The sequence below is a fragment of the Mustela nivalis genome, assembly GCF_964662115.1.
Source record: "Mustela nivalis genome assembly, chromosome: X".
Classification (NCBI taxonomy): domain Eukaryota; kingdom Metazoa; phylum Chordata; class Mammalia; order Carnivora; family Mustelidae; genus Mustela; species Mustela nivalis.
This window is the reverse complement of record NC_139040.1, coordinates 53,557,718-53,576,538: the sequence shown is the minus strand read 5'-3', so window position 1 is coordinate 53,576,538 and position 18,821 is coordinate 53,557,718. Positions and strand designations below refer to the sequence as shown.

Sequence of the window (18,821 nt, the reverse complement as noted above, 5' to 3'; positions counted from 1 at the left end):
TCTCCTGGTACAAATTATTCTAAGGACAAAGTGACACTTTCTCAGAAGTGGGCTAATCTGGCAGGGGGTGGGGTGAGTAGAGGGAATCCAGAAGGAAGTGAGTTTAAATACTACTTTTGCCAACTTGCCTGGGTTTAAGCCACAGATACTGCATGTAGGGTAAGGAGGAAGCTGGGTTAGATATTTGCAAGTACAAGTGGGAGGGCTATGAGCCCGCAAATTTAGCAGCTGCAGTGTGTTATGGTAGCTGCTTTCTTATGCTAAACTGATTTACTTTAAGGTCTGATCTCATCATCCTGTGTGAGTTTCCACCTACATGGTTAGCTGCAGTTTTCTGCTTCAGCTGGAAAGCTAGAGTGCACCACAGGCCTTGGGGGGAAAGGAGGGAAGCAAAACAAAACACACACACACAGACACACAAAACCCTGCTCTCAGCACTTGTGCTTTTGTTAGTTCTACAGAAGAGGCAGAGAAATGGGAGATAACAAAGGCTCCATTTCCTTTCTGTTGAGAGAAGGCTTTTGTCTTTCCTCCTGCAAAAATGTCAGTGCCTGGCAAGAGTTTCATGTGAAACAGATTCTAAGGCTACACTGGAGGTGGTTTAGTCATCCTTTGCAAGGGTCACCCAACACTGGAAAATGCCTTCAGCAGGAAGGATATGAGCATAGAGGGATCCCGGTTCAGGGCAGATTGAACAACCATGCTCAGGACAGAAACAGACTGAAAAAAAGGAACAATTCTTTCCACCCTAACATACTAACACCAGGGCCAGCACTGGCCCCTGACCATCAGAGATCCTTTCAGAATTGGCACTCACAAAACCTGATAGAACATCTTCGAGCAAATGAAGATACTCCTAAAGCAGTTTCAGAAGAGAATTTGTTTAAAGAAGCCTGTGAGAAACACTCACAAGATTTGGAGATGATTGCTGATGATAATACAGAAGATTCTACAGTGAGGTAGGAGTTTTCATTCGCATAACTAAAAACCATAAACTAGGGTAACTTATTCTCTACAACTCTCACTTACTGTTTAAATAAAAGTGCTGTAATTATCTGAATTTGTATGCAGCCAATCAGGATTTATAAGTAACCTACTCCTCTAAGTCTATAAAGGAAAATAGTAATTTTACATGTTTTGATAATTAATGGAAACATGTTTTATGGTTGTGAGTTTACTTTTCTGATTCCATTCCAATTCTGTTAAGATTTCTGTTTTGTTATGAGATCTTTATTGTGATTACTAACCTTTTGTAAATATCCTCTGTGACTTGGATATTCACTTGTGATTCTCTGTGCCAGTGTAATAAATTACATAAATAGAAACCTGACTTTTGTGATTTAGGCCAGTTCTGACAAAATAAAAGCACTAACTGCTCAGCACATTCTTATCTGTTCCCTGGTACCTCGTTGTGTATTTACACTCTATCGATACATTATCTTTATGTGAGAGTACAGAACAGCTTCCTTTCACATTTGAGGTTTATTTCAAGTTGTATTGGTTTCATAGATAGTTTACAATCATGAAAATATTTTGCATAAAGCAAATAATGAAATGGTGCTTATAGCAGCAATGTTTGAAAGTAGGAAATAGAACATGTCAGTTATTTCAGGACATTAAAATGGTATAAGAAGTGATAGTAAAGTATAGCTTTAGTATAGCTCATAAGATATTTTACTTTGTCTTTATTTTTGTGTCTACTAGTACTGTTTGAATGGAAGAAAATTACATTCTGTATTTCGTGTCCCATATAACAACCTAGTAGATTTTTACTATTTTTATCTTTTCTATTATCTATTATCAGATGTTTTTTCCCCAATATATGTAGACACAACTGATGATCTTGGCAATATATTTAAAGTGTAAAAGAGCCATAGAAAAAGAAGTATTTTGATATACTTTAAATTATATAACAGTTCAACCTGAAGCTATGCTTATTTATTTGGAAATAATATTTATTTATTTATTTGGTATACTGTGTCTCTGCATAAGTACAGAAGAGAAGAACTGGTAAATTTACTTCTAGATATAGGGTTTCTTTTTTTCCCCGGATACATCTGCCTGACAATTCCTTGCTGCCATAAATTCAAAACATAATGTCAGTAGAAAAAGCAACATAATATTTTAACAAATGGTAATCAACTGTGCAAAATGACACCTTTGTAGCAACTCAGTCTTCTTGCAATGTAAACATGCGAAAGACTTTGTGAAATGACTTTAAGTGTAATATTAGATTGTATGTGATACACATTTTTAAAGAAATTGTGTATATATTAATTTCCCTAAATAGTTTGTGATTATCCAAGAAAATCTTATATAACTGCTGGGATAGCAGATTGTATTTGATGGAACTAATTGTATTTTCAAAATGATACATAATCCATGCTTTCAGATTCAGCACATTTTCAAATGATCTTTCCTCAGCATGAATAACAATTGAAAAAACTGCTGAATTTAGAGATTAATATTAATGCATTTGATTCTGTTTTAGAGAAATTTAAATTTTTCATTGTAACCTCCTGATAAAATTTTTTTAAGTTTCCTGGATTTATTTGCCAGCATGAGAATACATTCACAATAAATTAGTTGCTAAAAAATGCTAGATAAAATGTCAAATAGAAATTGTCACCAAGTAATACATATAGAGAGATATAGATTTATATATAGATATTTATATTTATATAAAATTTCTCTTTTATTTTATTCCTGATAGTTTTCATATTTTGAAGATATGTTCTGTTAAATATTCTATGATTAGAGTGGAAAGTTAATATTTTCTTAAAATAAATAGAAATGTTTTTATATATGTGCCAATGACAGTTTAAGCAAAAAAGAAGTTGTAAATTAATTACAATATGATGGTTTATTAATCTATCATTACCCATTCTGAATTATGTCTTGATTAAGGAGAGTTTGAGAGGGAACTTTCTATGTCTTGCTTCTCTAATGCCTCTCTTGAGAAAGACTGGGGAACAAGAGGAAAGGATCCTGGGAAGTTGGCAACAGCCTGGCATTCTCTCTTGTGGTAAACAAACTAAGTAACAAGGCAGTCAGTGTGGAGAATTATCACACTACTACAAGATGGGCTCTGAGACTCTTGGCAAAGTAAAGGTATCTAAGTCATCCTACTTTCTACAAATATTGCAGAAATTTAATAGAGAATAGACTAAACTATTAACTTAAAACACAACTGAATGGCCTACAATTATTCCTAACACAAATAATAAATCCAAAGTATTAAAGTTGTACATAAGTGATGAATCACTAAATTCTACACCTGAAGCTAGTATACTTTGTATGTTAGCTAACTGAAATATAAGTAAAAATTTGGAAGAAGAAAAAAATAATTAGTTATATTACTATGTTGGTTTAAATATTTAAAAAGCCCAAATACATTCCTATATCACTGAATTACAAGTATGTACTTCATTTAGGAATAGCACTGTATTATGATCCCACACTGTAACTATGTTCATACCAGTGTACCAGTCATTATCATCTTTTTGTCTTAGTTATATAACTCTACATCTTAGCTTCATCACAACTACCTTGTTCAGGGTTCTTTCTTTTCTTTATTTCAACCTCAGCATTAGAAAAACAAGAACAAATATTTTAACAGGTGTGTTATGGTCATGCTTCTCATATGACATATATTGATCTTTATTTATTCATTTGCTTTTAGATTCCACTTATAAATGAAATCTCATGATATTATCTTTCTCAATGTTACATCTTTCAGTTAGCAAAAATATTTTACACTGCATTATTCAGTAGAAATCATTATTTCAAAGGAAATAAGGAACACGCAACAATTTGTAGTTTATAGAAAGTTTAAGATTAAAACCTTTTGTCCATGGTTTAAAGTGTGTTGTACAAAATTATAGAAAATATTTGATTGCTTTACTGCCAGCCTCATTCCTGAGAATGAAGTACCATGGTCCTTGTGTTTCATTTCTACTGGTGTAGTATTGCATGTGTATTTAACTTAAAATAAATTAAAATATGTTTAACATTTGAAAAATTTGGAACTTATTTCCATTTAGGGATCCAGCAATATGTTAGCTCCATGTTCCTTTAAATATTATGATTAAGCATCGCTATAGTTGTTATTCCTTTTTTTTAATGTTCAGTTAGCCAACATATAATACAAATTTAAAAAATAAACTATAAACTAAAGTAAGTGATTGAAAACAGTTGTTATTTCTAATATTTGAAAGGCAACTATTTCCCTTCTGCATTTAGAAATAGAAATAAAAGACAAAATGTGTGGTACTATTTAATATGTGACTTCAAGAACATCATATTAATATCAACCTATTACACATTACCTAAATGTTCACTTAGTACTTTAGTTTATATGTTATTCTTTTTTTAATTTGTATGTCTTCTTTCTAACTTTTGTAGGACATCTTAATAGTAATCTCATTGATGTCTTTCCTATGACTTTGTAAGTAAAAATAACTTGCAGTGTTGTATGTAAAACTCTTACATTTGAAGATGAAAAACTGGAATCAAGGTGGAGTAGTAAGGAACAGTAGTTTCTAATAAAAAGAAAAAAAACTCGGGTGGAAATATAATATTCTACGAGATGAACCTGGAACACTTTGCAGTGCCATAAAGTAAGAAAGTCCTCAAAAAATAATGATGGGGGTTATGTCATGTCAAAGGGACACAAGAGCCAACTGAAAAGCTCTCATTGGCCAAAGCTGGAACAATTTTAAAAACAAAATAAAATATTGTTTGATTATAAACCGAAGTAAAAAAATAAATATTCATGTCCATATTGATATGAATATGTGATTGAATAAACAGAACAAAAGCAAATGTGTTATTATATAATCTGCCCTCGAGGAGATGGAGGTGACTACTATACTTTAAATGTGGGCTGCACATAAACTTCTTTCTTAAAAGTGATGCAGTATAGAACTGTTGGGGTGGGAGAGAGTAAATTTACAGTAGATAAACCTAACAAATATGACCTCAGCCAGGTAATCAAGTTTAACATCAGAAGTACTCAGTCATTTTGACAGTATATATGCTTGGTATCATGTAATGGTTTCGGAATTTCACTTCTGTCCTTTTCTCAAACAAAACCTACAACCTCCTCAATCTAATAATGAGAAAAACCACCAGACAAATCCAAATAGAGGAATATTTTAAAAGTACCTGGTTTGTAATCTTCAAACAATTAATGTCATAACAAAAGGAAAGTCTGAAGGGCCCCTGGGTGACTCAGTCAGTTGAGTGACCCACTCTTGGTTTTAGGTCAGGTCAAGATCTCAGGATCCTGGGATCAAGCTTCACATAGGACTCAATACTCAACAGGGAGTCGGCTTCAGGATTTCTCTCCCCCTGTGCCCCTCCTCCCACTTGCTCTTTCTTTGTAAAATAAATAAATAAATAAGTAAAGGAAAGTCTGAGAAACCATCACAAGCAAGATCCTAAGAAGACGTGATGATGCGGAGCAGAAAAGACCTTAAGTTAAAAACTGAGGAAATCTGAATAAAGAATGGATTTTAGTTAATAGAAGATGTTGGTTAGTTAATCGTAACAAATGTACCATACTAATATAAGATATTAACACCCAGGGCTCACCTGGGTAGCTCAGTCAGTTGGGCATCTGCCTGTGGTTTAGATCATGATCCCAGTGTCCTGGGATCAAGCCTCACATTGGGTTCCCTGTTCAGCACAGAGCCTGCTTCTCCCTCTTCCCCTCCCTCTGTGTGTGTTCTTTTTCCCTCTATCTCTGTCAAATAAGTAAATAAAATCTTTTTTTAATTTTATTTACTTTTATTGTGTTATGTTATTCACCATAAAATACATCTTTAGTTTTTGACCAAGATTCATTGTTTATGTACAACATCCAGTGCTCTATGCAATATGTGCCCTCTTTAATACCCACCAGCAGGCTCACCCATCCCCCCCCTCTAAAAACCCTTAGTTTGTTTCTCAGAGTCCACAGTCTCTCATGGTTCATCTCCCCCTCTGGAAAAGAAAATTAAATAAAATCTTAAAAAAAAAAAAGTGAGAGGATGGAGAGATATTTATCATGAAGGTGGATATCAAAAGAAAGCCAGGATAGCAATATCTATATTGGAAAAAATAAAAGGTAAGATAAAGAATGTAACAAGACATAAAGAAGGGCACTCTATCATAATAAAAGTTAAAATCCAAAAAGAAGATAACAGCAATTGTAAATGTTTATATACCCAATATGAGAACACCTAAATATATAAAACATTTATTAACAAGCATAAGGAACTAATACAAGCATACTAGGGGACTTTAACACCCCCACTTACATCAAAGGACAGATCATCTAAGTTGGAAATATAAAAGGAAACAATGTCTTTTAATGACACACAGGCATAGATAGATTTAACAGATATATTCAGAACATTCCATCCTAAAACAGCAGAATATACATTCTTTCCAAGTGCACATGGAATTCCTCCAGAATAGATCACATATTAGGCCATAAAGCAAATCCACCCACAAAAATTAGGTCACTCAATAAATTAAAAAATATTGAAGCCATACTATGCATTTTTCTTGACCACAACACTATTACTAGAAATCAACCAAAAGAAAAAAAAATGGAAAGAACACAAATACATGGACATTAAATAACATGCTACTAAACAATGAATGGGTCAACTAAAGAATCAAAGAAGAAATAAAAAAGTACATGGAAATAAATGAAAATGAAAACAAAGCAGTCCAAAGCTATTGGGATGCAGCAAAAATGGTTCCGAGAGGGATATTTATAGCAATACAAGCCTATCTCAAGAAGGAAGAAAAAAAATTTTTAAAAATAAGAAAAAATAAAAAGAGAAACAAGTTAACATTTCAACTAAAGGAGATACAAAAAAGAAAAACAAAACCTATCACTCATTGTGAGGGAAATGCAGATCAACACTACAATGAGATATTCACACCTGTGACCTCACACTTGTCAGAATGACAACACACACACACACACGCACACACACAAAACAAACAAGGATGGCAAGGATGTGGAAAAAAAGGAACCTTCCTGCACTGTTGGTGGGAATGCAAACTTGTGCAGTCACTGTGGAGAACAGTATGGAGGATCCTTACACAGTTAAATTTAGAAGTACCTTTGATGCAATAATCGTAATACTTGGAATTTGCTAAAAAACCACAAAACATTAATTCAAAGGGATACTGCACTCCTATATCTATAGTAGAATTATTTATAATGATCAAATATGAAATCAGCCCATGTGTTCATCAGTTGAAGAATGGATAAAGATGTTTTATATATATATATATATATATAGGAATATTATTCATCCATAAAAAAGAATGAAATCTTGACATTTGCAACAACATGGATGGAGCTAGAGAGTATAATTCTAAGCAAAATGACTCAGTCAAAGAAATACATATACCATCTGATTTTACCTGTGTTTGGAATTTAAAAAAGAAAACTAACAATCAAAGGTAAAAAGAGAGAGAAAGGGAAACCAAGAAACAGACTCTTAACTGTAGAGAACAAACTGATTGTTACCAGAGGGAAGTTGTGTTGATGGACGGGTGAAATAGGTTATGGGGATAAAAATGCACTTGTGGGGATGCCTGGGTGGCTCAGTTGGTTAAGCAGCTGCCTTCAGCTCAGGTCATGATCCCAGCGTCCTGGGATCGAGTCCCACATCGGGCTCCTTGCTCAGCAGGGAGCCTGCTTCTCCCTCTGCCTCTGCCTGCCATTCTGTCTGCCTGTGCTCGCTCTCTCCCCCCCTCTCTCTCTGATAAATAAATAAAATTTTTTAAAAAATGCACTTGTGGTGAGCACCCGGTGATGTATATAATTGTTGAAACACTATAATGTGCACCTGAAACTAATATCACACAATGTTATATAACTGAATTTAAATAAACACTTAATTTAAAAACTAGATCACTGGGAAAAAAAAAACTATCAGAAGTGAATACTTTGTTACTACTGTTAACCTGCCTTAGCCTGTTACTCTTAATCAGAGTAACTTATCCCTTCCATGCTCTCAAATGTTCCCATTCAGAATATAGACCTCATGGCTTACTTATACCCTATTTCTGTTACCTTTTCAATAGCCATACTAAACAATTTGGAAATATTTTTTAGTGAGTGCTTAACATAAATGATTGTTTTTATTCATCCCACTAGTAGCTTAATCAATAGGTACTATATGTTAAATCTTTTGTCCATCTTTTCCCTGAAAAACTAGACTCTTCCAAGAACAATGGCATTTAAGTGTCCCTTTCTGGCTAACAATTACAGTAGTTGTAATAACACTAATAAACAACTGCATATGTAACAGTCACATGAAAATTTAGGCAACACAACTCCGTAACTTAGTCTGAAGTCTGTTGTAACATTCAACCAACCAGTTTCTTAACTAAGATGTTCGTTTTTATTCATTTATTGTTTCCTTCATTCAACATTTATTAAACCCCTACTGTACGTATTAGGTTTTCTTAGGTTCTTTAAGAATTAAAAGATTAGAAGGGGAGATGAACCATGAGAGACTGTGGACACTGAAAAACAACCTGAGGGTTTTGAAGGGGCAGGGGGTGGGAGGTTGTGAGAACCAGGTGGTGGGTATTATGGAGGGCACGTATTGCATGGAGCACTGGGTGTGGTGCAAAAAACAATGAATGCTGTTACGCTGAAAAGAAATAAAAAAAAGAATTAAAAGATAAACAATATTTGTGGATTCCCACTAAACGCTTATAATATTGTTGGGTAGATAAAGTATTTCATTTAAAATTTCTTGGGCATAAAAAGGAGTATATTGTGAGAAGAGTTTTAAGTTACTTGGTGATTAAGCCCTATAGGCATTAAAAGACATAAAGTAATTCTGATCAGAGCAACTTTAGACTACTTCATGGAGGAGAGATGATTTGAGATGAATCTTGATGAATGGACAACATTTTGATACAGATATGGGGAAGAATGAATTCTAGGTAGGAGGAACAACACAGAGTTTCTTCAAAAAGGCACTGAAGCACAGGAGTTGAAGGTGTGCTCAAAAGATAGATTTCACTTTAGTTGAAGTGAATGATATACATTGAAGAATAGTACAAAACTTTGCAGGAAATAAAGGTCAGACATTGATGATGTAGGGTTTGAATTGACAGGGTAAGGACTGTCTGGATTTTACCTTAGACGTCAGGACTCATTAATCCCTAATAATTTTTTGTGTGTCTGTGAATAATTTTAGGAACAGGTCCTATTTGCTTTTCTCAGATCTTAAATAGTTCCGTATCACAGGAAGGATAAAGTAATGAATGGTACTGAAAAGAGCATATTAATAAGTATAACAACTTAAGGAAAAATGTGAGAAAAACAGAAAATACAGAACTTGGGCTGTCTGTATGGCTCAATCAATTGAGTGTCAAACTCTTGATTACAGTGGAGGTCACGATCTGAAGATTGTGAGATTGAGCCCCACACTGGGCTCCCCATACAGCAGGGAGTCTGCTTCTCTCCTTCTCTACTTCCTTTCCCCTTGCTAGAACTCACTTTCTCTCTAAAACTAATAAATCTTAAAAAGAAAAAGAAAAATACAAGACTCAACATGACTGTGGAGTATCTACTCATGATGTTAAAATCTAAAAACTATGATAGAGTATCAATGTCCAGTTAAATGGGATTTCAGGACTCCAGACAGTTCATGAATATATTTGAATAAGTAATGTTAACTTTTTAAAAATATTCTAGTTTTTATCTTTTTATTGTGGTAAGGACACTTGACATTAAATCTACCCTCTCAACAAAATTTTAGGTACATAATAGAGTACTGTTAACTATAGGCACAATGTTGAAACTTTACACCTGTTGAACAACACAACTCCCCATTTTCCATACCCCCAACCCCTGGAAACCACCATCCCATTTTTTTTTTTTTTTTTAGGAATTTGACTATTTTGTTTACCTCATATAAGTGAAATCAGGTAGCTTTTGTCCTTCTATGACTAGCTTATTTTACTTAACACACAATATCCTCCAGGTTCATCCATGTTATTGCGTAGGGCAGAATTTCTCTCTTTATTAAGGCTAATATTCCATTGTATGTATATATCACATTGTCTTTATGCATTCCTCCACTGATAGACTTAGGTTATTTCTATTTCTTGGATATTGTGAATAATGCTGCAATGAACATGGGAGTGTAGATGTCTCTTCACGATACTGATTTTGATTTTTTTAAAAAGATTTTATTTATTTATTTGACAGACAGAGATCACAAGTACGCAGAGAGGCAGGCAGAGAGAGAGAGAGAGAGAGAGAGAGAAGCAGGCTTCCTGCTGAGCAGAGAGTCTGATGCTGGGCTTGATTCCAGGACCCCAAGATCATGACCTGAGCCAAAGGCAGAGGATTAAACCACTGAGCGACCCAGGCACACCCTGATTTTGATTTTTTATATATATTTAGCCATGGGATTTCTGGATCTTTTGACAGTTCTAGTTTTAATTTTTAGGGAAACTCCAAAATGATTTCCATAGCAGTTGCATCATTTTACATTCCCACTAATATTGTACAAGGGTTCCAATTTCTCCAAATCTTCACCAACACTTGTTTTCTTTTATTTTTTTTTTAATAATAGCCATTCTAAAAGGCATGAAGTGATATCTCACTGTGCTATTGATTTTTATTTCACTGACGATTAGTGACATTTTCATATGTGTATTGGCCATTTGCATAGAACTGTCTATGCGAGTACTTTACCCATTGTTTAATCACATTATTTGTTTTTTTGCTAGTGAATTGTATGAGTTAATTTTATAGTTTAGATTGTATCCCCTTATTACATATATGGTTTGAAAATATATTCTCCCAACCCATAGGTTGTCTTTTCACTTTTTGCTGTACAGAAGCTTTTGAGTTTGATGTATTCTCACTGGTCAATTTCAGCTTTTGTTGCTTGTGTTTTTGGTGTTATATTCAAGAAATAACTTCCAAGACCAATGCCCTGAAGGTTGTTTTCTTTTGCTCAGAGTTTTACAGTTTCAGGTATTACATTTAAATCTTCAATCCATTGTGAGTTGATTTTTGTGAAAGGTGTAAGATTGAGGTCTGATTTCATTCTTTTGCATGTAGGTATGCAGTTTTTAACACTATATGTTCAAGAAGTTGTCCTTTCCTCATTGTATATTCTTGACACCCTCAACAAAGATCAGTTAACCATATATGCATGATTTATTTTTTTCTGAGCTCTTAATTCTGTTCCATTGGTCTGTATATTTTGAAATCAGGAAATGTGATGCCTTCAGCTTTCTTCTTTTTTCAAGATTGCTTTGGCTTTTTTTTTTTTTTTGTAGTTTCATATGAATTTTAGGATATTTTCCCCTTTTTGTGAAAAATGGCATTGAGGTTTTGATAGAGATTACAATAATCTGTAGATAACTTTGGATATTATTGGCATTTTAACAATATCATTTTTTTCCATCCATGAACAGGAGATGACTTTCCTTTTTTGTGTGTCTAATTTCTTTCATTATGTTTTTTAAATAATTTTAACCATACAGTCTATTACCTTTGGTTAAGTTTATCCTTAAGTGTGTTATTCTTTTTTATCTTTTTTGTCAAAACGGCTGGTTTTTTTTTTTCTTTTTAAAAATATTTATTTATTTATATTAGAGAGAGAAAGAGAGTCTGCGGGCAAGTGGGGAGACAATCTCAAGCAGACTCACTACTGAGCATGGAGTCTAACATGGTGTTCAATCTCACAACTCTAAGATCATGAGCTGAGCTGAAACTAAGAGTCAGGTGCTCAACCAACTAAGCCATGCACGTGCCTCAATAGGATAGTTTTTCTTAAGTTCTTTTTCAGATAGATTTTGTTAGTATAAAGAAACATAACTGATTTTTATATGTTCATTTTATATCTTGTAACTTTACCAAATTCATTGATTCATTCTACCAGTTATTAAAGAATTTTCATGATTATCTATACATCAGATTATGACATGTACAAATACAATTTTTCTTCTTCCTTTCTGATTTGTATGACTTTTATTTATCTTTTCTTCCTAATTGCTTTGGCTAAGAGTTCCAGTGTGATGGTGAATAGAAGTGATGAGAATGGGCATCCTTGCCTTGTTACTGGTCTTAGAGTAAATGCATTCATATATATTTTTACTGTTGACTATGATGTTAGCTGTGTGCTTTTCATATGTGGCCTTTATTATGTTGAGGCAAGTTTTTTCTACACTTATTTTAGTTTGATAATTTAAAATCCTTACAATCTATTATCACATTTCCAACTTTATCTGTAATAAATGAGAGATATTTGTATCATCCATTAAAAACAATTTGCATTCTTTTTTTTTTTTTTAGATTTTATTTATTTGTCACAGAGAGAGCGCGAGCGAAAGTGAGCACAGGCAGACAGAGTGGAAGGCAGAGGCAGAGGGAGAAGCAGGCTCCCTGCGGAGCAAGGAGCCCGATGTGGGACTCGATCCCAGGACGCTGGGATCATGACCTGAGCCGAAGGCAGCTGCTTAACCAACTGAGCCACCCAGGCGTCCCAACAATTTGCATTCTTCAAGACTCCATGAAATGATATATTAGTCATATAAAAACAGATAATTTTAAGTATATTCATCCTGAGTATAACTGTTATTGTACTGAAGAGTATAATACCTTAACTGGAAGAGAAAAGTCCTGATTTTCAATGAAAAATCAATTATAAGAACAATCAAAGAAACCCTACTGTATATCCTTAAGATACTTTTATTAATACTTTTATTAATATTGAGCTTTCATCATTAAATTCTATATTTGTGAAGACTATAATATAGACTACATATGGTTGAGAAAGAAAATACAATTTTGCAGAACAGTAATGAGAGAATTATTCTATAAAAAAGGCTAAATGTAGCAGATAGTCTTATAAAATCACTTAGAAACATGAAACCATACATTTTGAGTATTTTTTTTCTTTTGTATTAAGATAGTCAAAAGTATAAAATGGTAAAAATACCTTGGTAAGCCAATAAAGGTATTCATTTATCTGGGGAAGTGAAGTCCAACTATAAAATCTCTAGGTCAATACACTTTAAGTACTCTAATCTGAAGCACTTATTATTCCAGGTTAATTAGGCAACCAGGATATTACTTCAGAAATTTCATCAAGTATAAGCAAAGAATTATCATAAAAGCAAGGCCAGTGTGATAATACCCATCTCCTTAAAGGTTGAACTTAGACCTTAAATGGACTCAATTTCCCCATTGCTAGTGATGACCCCTTATTATTTTCACCTTCAAAGTGTATCTCCAAAATCTTTTCACAAGGCAAAGTAATTTAAGAGCTTCTTGCTATGTTACAATGAATGAATTAACCAAAAACAAGGTTTAGTCAAAGTACTAAGAATAGTAAAAAGAGGTCATTAAATAAAAGGAACATTTGCCTTGCCAAGGCCATAAAACTGGAGGCCTGAATCTGGGATAAAGGTGACAGAGAAAATGAGAATATGAATACAACGCTAGAAAAACAACCCCTACTAAATCTATAAGGTTATAAAAGTTATATCAGAGTGCTAGAGGCAGATCATTTGTAGATACTAGTCCAATGGACTACTCCTGGGACAATTCCTTCTCCGGATAGTGCTGAATAATATCCTGGACCTCCCTGTTGTCAAGTATTATCTGTGGAGCTTGTTAGAAATGTACTTACTTGGGGTGCCTGGGTGGCTCAGTGGGTTAAAGCCTCTGCCTTTGGCTCGGGTCATGGGATTGAGCCCTGCCTCGTGCTCTCTGCTCGGCGGGGAGCCTGTTTCCTCCTCTCTCTCTGCCTGCCTCTCTGCCTACTTGTGATCTCTGTCTGTCAAATAAATAAATTTTAAAAAATGTACTTACTCAATATCCACTACCAGATAATTTGTTTTAAAATGGGATTTAATAATGTGAATTTTTAACAAATTTCTGAACTAAACTTAAAAAAATACATATATATATATGGTAAGCTACAGCAAGCCCAATTTGTCAGGATTTCTATAGATACTGATATATTGGTAAAGGCAAAGATGAAATAAAAAAAACAAGGCTTTATATAAAGTATAATCAATTATAATGTATAATAATCAATTATACGTTATATAAAGGACTGTAGAGGGGTACCTGGGTGGCTCAGTCTGTTGAGTGCCCAACTCTTGATGTCAGCTTGGGCCTTGATCTCAGCGTTAGGAGTTCAAGACGCATGTTAGTTTAAAAAAAAAAAATGAGAAAAAAAAAGAATTGTAGATACTGTTGAATCTGTGGGTTACATTGACAAATTCTCAAATACTGACTGGGAAAATGCTTGAAAAGTAGTCAGCAGAATGAATTTAGCTTTGCATCCTTTCATGTGTAATTAACGTTATTAGGTTCTGTGAAAGGATAATGAAAGGAGGAAAACATAAATCCTACCATTAAGAAATTCATAATCCACCCCACACCCCTCCGAGGATCCTGGGCCGTGGGCTGCTCTCGAGCACTGTACTGGGAAAGCAACCTCCCGAGGCTCCCGACTCGACACACTGTTTCACGAGGCTCCCGGAGCACTGACACTCACATGAACTGCGTCCGGCTGGATCCTCTTAGCTGCTCCGCAAGGATTCCAAACCAATTCAGCCGCGTTTTAAAAGGGGGCTGGGAGGAAATGCAAGCAGGAGAGTGAAGTTGAAGTTCTTAGAGGCTCTGAAAAACCATGGGCTCTGCAGAAGGGGTTGAAATGCTCAAAGGCCCACACTTTATGAAATAAACAGAATGCTCACCGGAGAGTTGCAACTATTTTGGAAATAGCTTTGTGAGAAGAGTTCCAGATCTACTCTCATCCCTACCTTAGAGACTGAGACTTTTAATTCCTTTACTCGGCTGGGAGCATTCCTGACCAAGCAGGCAGTGCCTGTATACTTTGCTTCTTTTAATTCTGTAAGCCAGGTAGAATTCAGGTCTAGTACTTGTAGGCTGGAGTTTCCTTTACCGTAAGCTACTGATCTTTTTATTGTACATTTGGATGACTAGGAGCTCAAATTCATGAAGCAGTGCTATGAATAGCTACCAATTTATTTCAGTGAGTTCTAAAATCTGTTAAAAATAGAACCTTGACAGGGGAGGAGTCAAGATGGCGGAGAAGTAGCAGGCCGAGACTACTCCAGCTAGCTGGAGATCAGCTAGATAGCTTATCTAAAGATTGCAAACACCGGAAAATCCATCAGCAGATCGAAGAGAAGAACAGCAATTCTGGAAACAGAAAAACAACCACTTTCTGAAAGGTAGGACCGGCGGAGAAGTGAATCCAAAGCGACGGGAAGATAGACCCTGGGGGGAGGGGCCGGCTCCCGGCAAGCAGCGGAGCAACCGCGCACAAAATCAGGACTTTTAAAAGTCTGTTCCGCTGAGGGACATCGCTCCAGAGGCTACCCGGGGCAAAGCCCACACGGGGTCAGCGTGGCCTCAGGTCCCGCAGGGTCACAGAAGGATTGGGGGTGTCTGAGTGTCGCAGAGCTTGCGGGTATTGGAACGGGAAAGCCGGCTACAGAGACAGAGCCGACAGTAAGCTCGCAGCTCGGGGTGACCTTGAACCGGTCGCAGGCTCAGTGAGCTCGGAGCGCGGCCGGAGGTCAGGCAGACGGGAGTAACTGAGCGCGGTTCTCTGAGCACGCACTGAGGAGTACGGCCCTGGGCTCTCGGCTCCTCCGGGCCGGAGACCAGGAGGCCGCCATTTGTATTCCCGTCCTCCGGAACTCTACGGAAAGCGCTCAGGGAACAAAAGCTCCTGAAAGCAAACCCAAGCGGATTACTCACCCTGGCCCCGGGTAAAAGCGGTGCAATTCCGCCTGGGGCAAAGACACTTGAGAATCACTACAACAGGCCCCTCCCCCAGAAGATCAACAACAAATCCAGCCGAGACCAATATCACCTACCAAAGAGTGCGGTTTCAATACCAAGGAGAGCAGCAGAATTCTAGACGAGGAGAAAGCAAAGCACGGAACTCATGGCTTTTTCCCTGTGATTTTTTTTAGTCTTGCGCTTAATTTAATTTTTTTCTTTTTCTTCTCTTTTTTTTTTTTTTTTTTTTTTATGCCTTCGGGTAAAATTTTTTTTTTTAACTGTTACCTTTATCTTTTTTAACGATTTTTTACTAGTTTATCTAATACATATATTTTTTCTTCTTATATTTTTCTTAGGTGTTTTCTTTTTTTTTTTAATTCTTGTCTTTTTTTTTTTCTCTTTTTTCTTTTTTTTTTTTTATTGCTTCCTTTTTGAACCTCTTTTTATCCCCCCCCTCACGATTTTGGATCTCTTCTAATTTGCTTAAAGCATATTTTCCTGGGGTTGTTGCCACCCTTTTAGTATTTTACTTGCCCCTTCATATACTCTTATCTGGACAAAATGACAAGACGGAAAAATTCAACACAAAAAAAAGAACAAGAGGCAGTACCGAAGGCTAGGGACCTAATCAATACAGACATTGGTAATATGTCAGATCTAGAGTTCAGAATGACAATTCTCAAGGTTCTAGCCGGGCTCAAAAAAGGCATGGAAGATATTAGAGAAACCCTCTCGAGAGATATAAAAGCCCTTTCTGGAGAAATAAAAGAACTAAAATCTAACCAAGTTGAAATAAAAAAAGCTATTAATGAGGTGCAATCAAAAATGGAGGCTCTCACTGCTAGGATAAATGAGGCAGAAGAAAGAATTAGTGATATAGAAGACCAAATGACAGAGAATAAAGAAGCTGAGCAAAAGAGGGACAAACAGCTACTGGACCACGAGGGGAGAATTCGAGAGATAAGTGACACCATAAGACGAAACAACATTAGAATAATTGGGATTCCAGAAGAAGAAGAAAGAGAGAGGGGAGCAGAAGGTATACTAGAGAGAATTATTGGGGAGAATTTCCCCAATATGGCAAAGGGAACGAGCATCAAAATTCAGGAGGTTCAGAGAACGCCCCTCAAAATCAATAAGAATAGGCCCACACCCCGTCACCTAATAGTAAAATTTACAAGTCTTAGTGACAAAGAGAAAATCCTGAAAGCAGCCCGGGAAAAGAAGTCTGTAACATACAATGGTAAAAATATTAGATTGGCAGCTGACTTATCCACAGAGACCTGGCAGGCCAGAAAGAGCTGGCATGATATTTTCAGAGCAATAAATGAGAAAAACATGCAGCCCAGAATACTATATCCAGCTAGGCTATCATTGAAAATAGGAGAGATTAAAAGCTTCCAGGACAAACAAAAACTGAAAGAATTTGCAAACACCAAAGAAGCTCTACAGGAAATCTTGAAAGGGGTCCTCTAAGCAAAGAGAGAGCCTACAAGTGGTAGATCAGAAAGGAGCAAAGACTATATACAGTAACAGCCTCCTTACAGGCAATACAATGGCCCTAAATTCATATCTCTCAATAGTTACCCTGAATGTTAATGGGCTAAATGCCCCTGTCAAAAGACACAGGGTATCAGAATGGATAAAAAAACAAAACCCATCTATATGTTGCCTCCAAGAAACTCATTTTAAGCCCGAAGACACGTCCAGATTTAAAGTGAGGGGGTGGAAAAGAATTAACCATGCTAATGGACATCAGAAGAAAGCAGGAGTGGCAATGCTTATATCAGATCAATTAGATTTTAAGCCAAAACTATAATAAGAGATGAGGAAGGACACTATATCATACTCAAAGGGTCTGTCCAACAAGAAGATTTAACAATTTTAAATATCTATGCCCCCAACGTGGGAGCAGCCAACTATATAAAAAATTAATAACAAAATCAAAGAAACACATCAACAACAATACAATAATAGTAGGGGACTTTAACACTCCCCTCACTAAAATGGACAGATCATACAAGCAAAAGATCAGCAAGGAAATAAAGGCCTTAAACGACACACTGGACCAGTTGGACATCACAGATATATTCAGAACATTTCATCCCAAAGCAACAGAATACGCATTCTTCTCTAGTGCACATGGAACATTCTCCAGAATAGATCCCATCCTCGGTCCTAAATCAGGACTCAACCGGTATCAAAAGATTGGGATCATTCCCTGCATCTTTTCAGACCACAATGCTCTAAAGCTAGAACTCAACCACAAAAGGAAGTTTGAAAAGAACCCAAATACATGGAGACTAAACAGCATCCTTCTAAAGAACGAATGGGTCAACCGGGAAATTAAAGAAGAATTGAAAAAAATTATGGAAACAAATGATAATGAAAATACAACGGTTCAAAATCTGTGGGACCCAACAAAGGCAGTCCTGAGAGGAAAATATATAGCGGTACAAGCCTTTCTCAAGAAACAAGAAAGGTCTCAGGTACACAATCTAACCCTACACCTAAGGAGCTGGAAAAAGAACAAGAAAGAAACCCTAATCCTAGCAGGAGAAGAGAAATCATAAAGATCAGAGCAGAAATCAATGAAATAGAAACCAAAAAAACAATAGAACAAATCAACGAAAGTAGGAGCTGGTTCTTTGAAAGAATTAATAAAATTGATAAACCCCTGGCCCGACTTATCAAAAAGAAAAGAGAAAGGACCCAAATAAATAAAATCATGAATGAAAGAGGAGAGATCACAACTAACACCAAAGAAATACAAACTATTATAAGAACATACTATGAGCAACTCTACGGCAATAAATTTGACAATCTGGAAGAAATGGATGCATTCCTAGAAACATATAAACTACCACAACTGAACCAGGAAGAAATAGAAAGCCTGAACAGACCCATAACCAGTAAGGAGATTGAAACAGTCATTAAAAATCTCCAAACAAACAAAAGCCCAGGGCCAGACGGCTTCCCGGGGGAATTCTACCAAACATTT

At 35.8% G+C, this 18,821-nt stretch overlaps 1 protein-coding gene across 1 annotated transcript in view; it reads left to right on the top strand.

Annotated features, from left to right (window-relative positions):
* The first annotated feature begins 590 nt into the window (after nucleotides 1–590).
* KLHL4 (kelch like family member 4) overlaps nucleotides 591–18,821 on the top strand; it is a 136,062-nt gene continuing 117,831 nt past the window's right edge. Inside the window, exon 1 of the mRNA XM_082715967.1 lies at nucleotides 591–959. Coding sequence (XP_082572093.1) covers nucleotides 922–959 — 38 coding nt within the window. The 5' untranslated portion in view covers nucleotides 591–921. The remainder of the gene's footprint in view (nucleotides 960–18,821) is intronic.